Here is a 3,478-nt window from a genome sequence, read left to right on the forward strand (position 1 = left end):
TTAACACCCTCCCCCCCCTCTCTCTCTCTCTGTGTGTGTGTGTGTGTATTGGGGGGAAGCCTTCTGACTCTGCTCTTATCCAACACCATTCTCATTATCCTCCATCTCTACTTGAATATACTGACATTAATAATAATAATAGTAATAGTAATAATAATTTGTATTCCGCTTTTCCCTGAAGGAATCAAAGCAGATTCCAACAGTATAATTAAAACATCAAACAATTAAAAATTACAATTTAAAAACCCCAAGACCCCAACCCTCCCCCCAATCATAAAAACAGTGATCGACTCATAAAAAGAGATTAAACATCAAAGAATTTTAAACTATCCAATAGGAATACATTATAATTTGGGGCAGATTAGCGGAAGAAACGAATCTTCCTCTAGAGGAAGGAGGCAAGGGTGATGGTATCAAACAATTTTGGTATTAGTAGCTCAAGAATAAACTCAAGGATATTCATGCAAAATTAATTAATGGCTGGATCAACTATGCAGACTGGGAGAAAATGAAATAACCGCAATGTCTCCAAAATTATCACAATGATCATCAATATCTATTCCCAAACTGCATAAAAGCAAATTGGGACCTATTTTCTTTATCAGAAATTTCATTAAGATTGTGTTCCCACTAAAAATAACAGTATTGGAAGGATGTATATCTAGGTCTGTCGAATAATGGATGTATCAAGGACACAGGATGTAGATGTGTGACATCATTGAAAGTGTTTGTACATGTGACAATATTTGAAAGAGGTACAGCTATACTGTATATTAAAGAAATTTACCTTTCTGTAAAGGTTTTGTATACCACTTGTCTTTTATAATGTCTGCTATAGTCACTCTTGATGCGGGTTTCTCTGTTAATATTTTGATAAGCAAAGCTGCAAAGAAACAAGAAATATTTTTAATACAAGCCCAGCAACTTTGGTAGTCCACAGAGTAATATAATTTATAGCTAAACTGAGATGTCCTATTTCAATTAATTACTTAATATTTTTTAGAAGAAATCTTGGCAATTCCATGCTCTTGATGCACATATGACCCGCACACAGGAAAAAACAAGAACACTCCAGTTTCACCAGAAAGCTTTTAAGCCACAGAACAGATGTAAGATGAATCAACCAGTTGAAATACCCAGTGGCAATGAATCAATCTTCTTCCATGGTGAAAGATATGATTTCTGTTCTTTCCAGTCACAATATTCTTGGCAAGTATCAACAGGCTGATCCCATGGTAATTCTGCCAGAAAAGAAGGGAATGATTAGTGATCAATGTTTCAGTCCACTTCAAATGTCTATTACCCACTGTAGAAAACACCAATGGGCATCCTCCTTTGTTTCCAAATAGCTCTATTGCCAGACCGCTCTATTACTTTACAAACTTGTTGGCAGGTTGCTTCCAAATAGGTTCTGGGAGTATTATTCCACTCACACCAAAGAAAAGATAAATTAAAATAAACAAAATAATAACAAGCCTTGAGAGTTCTAAATAAATGTCCTGAATTCCCAAAAGATAACATACAAGATCCATTGCAAATTATATTGCTGATATCCTGAATACCTATGCTTTATGTTACAAGTGAACTAAAGCCTCAGTAGAAACTCTTACCTCCAGCCAACATTGCAGTGAGTACTATTCCACAAGACCAAACATCAACTGGCTCAGCATGGAATTCTTTTCTTTTAAGGACCTCGGGGGCAACATATGGAAGAGTGCCACATATCTTGTTCAACAATCGCTCACGTCCATTGTATTTAAATACAGTTGCTAGCCCAAAGTCAGATATTTTGAGATTATCTAAGCAAAGACAAACAGAAAATATGCCATTGATCATCTTCACCATTTTTGTTTAAAGTACATTAAAAATAAAATTGATTTAATCACATGCACATTGTAACAGAGATAAATCATAAATCATCCATGTGGCTAAGCGAGGCAACAAGACTGTTTGTAGAAGCAACAACATGCTTCTAAGAACACATACGCAGAAATATTAATGTTCATGTACCTGCTGTGGAAATTTGTTCAGTTGACAAGTACACAAGGCAGAACCTACTTGGTGGTGGCCCCAAAGTACTGAAACGCCCTTCCAATCAACATCTGCTTTTCTCCTTCAGTTTTGGTCTTAAATATCTCTGGCTATTACTGCATTTCCATAAGTGAACTGCAGGAACCACAATAGTTTCAAATATTTATATAACTATGTCTACTTTATACAGTGTGCCCGCATCACATACAGGCTCACTATACATCACTTTGAGCTTACGCTGAAGCCACATGACAAAAAGATGTATGGCACACAGGCTCACGGCACACACACTCTGCCAAATTGCTTTCTAGTGAGTTACTACAAGAACAAAATTCTAAACTAGAAAGATTGTATCTGGATTCAGTTGGGGAGAGGTGTTAAATGTTTCTACTTTTTTGTACAGACTGCAGATTTTCAGGTTATTAGAAGTAGCTGTAGTTGCTGTGTGGTTTTAAATCATCTCCAACTTGTGGTGACTCTAATGTGAACCTATCATGGAGCTTTCATAGTAAGATTTGCTCAGAAGCTGTTTGCCTTTGCCTTCCTCTGAGGCTGAGAGAGTGTGACTTACCCAAACTCACTCAGTGAGTTTCCACAGTTGAGTGGGGATTCGAATCCTTATTTCCAGAGTCATGGTCCAACACTCAAACCACTATACCACACAGGCAACTTAAAAACAAACACATATACTCTGAAACACTTCTCTCTTACCTCTTTCATCCAGCAACAGGTTCTCAGGCTTAATATCCCGATGTGTTACTCCTAGACTGTGTAGGTAGACCTTTAAAAAAACGATATAATCTATTAACGTTCCCTTTTTCAAATTTTATTTTTTATTTTGGATTTTGAAAATGCAGCATAAAGAAACTTACCACACCAGCTATAAGCTGGTGGAAAAATCTCTGTGCTTCTGCTTCAGGCATCCCTATGTCAGGTTCTATACAAAGACATCATATTGTCATTCAGTAGCTAATGGAAGAAACATTATTAATAACTTGCTTCACCTACTAGAACATTTTGGTTATGTACTCTAAAATAAATATGACTTCAACGCATAGTATAAATTATGCATCACAGTAACATTTATAGTGGGCCCTTGGTAAGCACTGGAGTTTGGTTTCAGGACCCCCATGGATACCAAAATCTATAAAATGGCAAAACTAAGGTTTCCTTTTTGTATTTTTAAAAATATATTTTTAAGCAGCAGATGGTTGAATCCAAGGATGCAGAATCCATGGATACAGAGGGATGAGAAAAGAGAAAAAAACATTATAGTCCAAATACCTGAATTCTTTGAAATACTTAAGATGATTTTAGTTGGAAGCCATTCACAAGGCCAAGTGAATGTATTGCATGACTGCAAGGCCCATGATTCTTCACCACAGGCCATGCTAGGGCTGATCGGAGCTGCATTCCCATGACATATGGAAGGCCACACATTCCCCAG

The 3,478-nt window shown here is 36.7% G+C and overlaps 1 protein-coding gene across 2 annotated transcripts; it reads right to left on the reverse strand.

The window, feature by feature from the left end:
* Positions 1–359: 359 nt before the first annotated feature.
* On the reverse strand, positions 360–3,333 carry LOC121918143 (serine/threonine-protein kinase Chk1-like). 2 transcript variants are annotated; one of them, XM_042444238.1, is made up of 6 exons: positions 3,316–3,333; positions 2,904–2,968; positions 2,743–2,812; positions 1,611–1,799; positions 1,137–1,241; positions 360–883 (listed from the first exon to the last, which is right to left on the reverse strand). In XM_042444238.1, the coding sequence occupies exons 2-6, from the start codon at positions 2,952–2,954 to the stop codon at positions 774–776; spliced, it is 525 nt and encodes a 174-aa protein (XP_042300172.1). In that variant the 5' UTR covers positions 2,955–2,968; positions 3,316–3,333; the 3' UTR covers positions 360–773. The 2 variants fall into 2 exon arrangements, 1 of the variants encoding a protein (XP_042300172.1); XR_006101166.1 differs by having other exon boundaries at positions 783–883; positions 990–1,241.
* Between the last annotated feature and the right edge of the window lie 145 nt (positions 3,334–3,478).

Source organism: Sceloporus undulatus, unplaced genomic scaffold (assembly GCF_019175285.1).
Source record: "Sceloporus undulatus isolate JIND9_A2432 ecotype Alabama unplaced genomic scaffold, SceUnd_v1.1 scaffold_5073, whole genome shotgun sequence".
Classification (NCBI taxonomy): domain Eukaryota; kingdom Metazoa; phylum Chordata; class Lepidosauria; order Squamata; family Phrynosomatidae; genus Sceloporus; species Sceloporus undulatus.

Coding starts and splice junctions, on each gene's coding strand:
- LOC121918143 (XM_042444238.1), bottom strand. CDS start 2,954: ATGCCTGAAGCAGAAGCACAGAGATTTTTCCACCAGCTTATAGCTGGT. Junction 1,800..2,742: donor CCTGTTGCTGGATGAAAGAG/GTAAGAGAGAAG, acceptor GTCTTTGCTTAG/ATAATCTCAAAATATCTGAC. Junction 884..1,136: donor GATTGATTCATTGCCACTGG/GTATTTCAACTG, acceptor GTTTCTTTGCAG/CTTTGCTTATCAAAATATTA.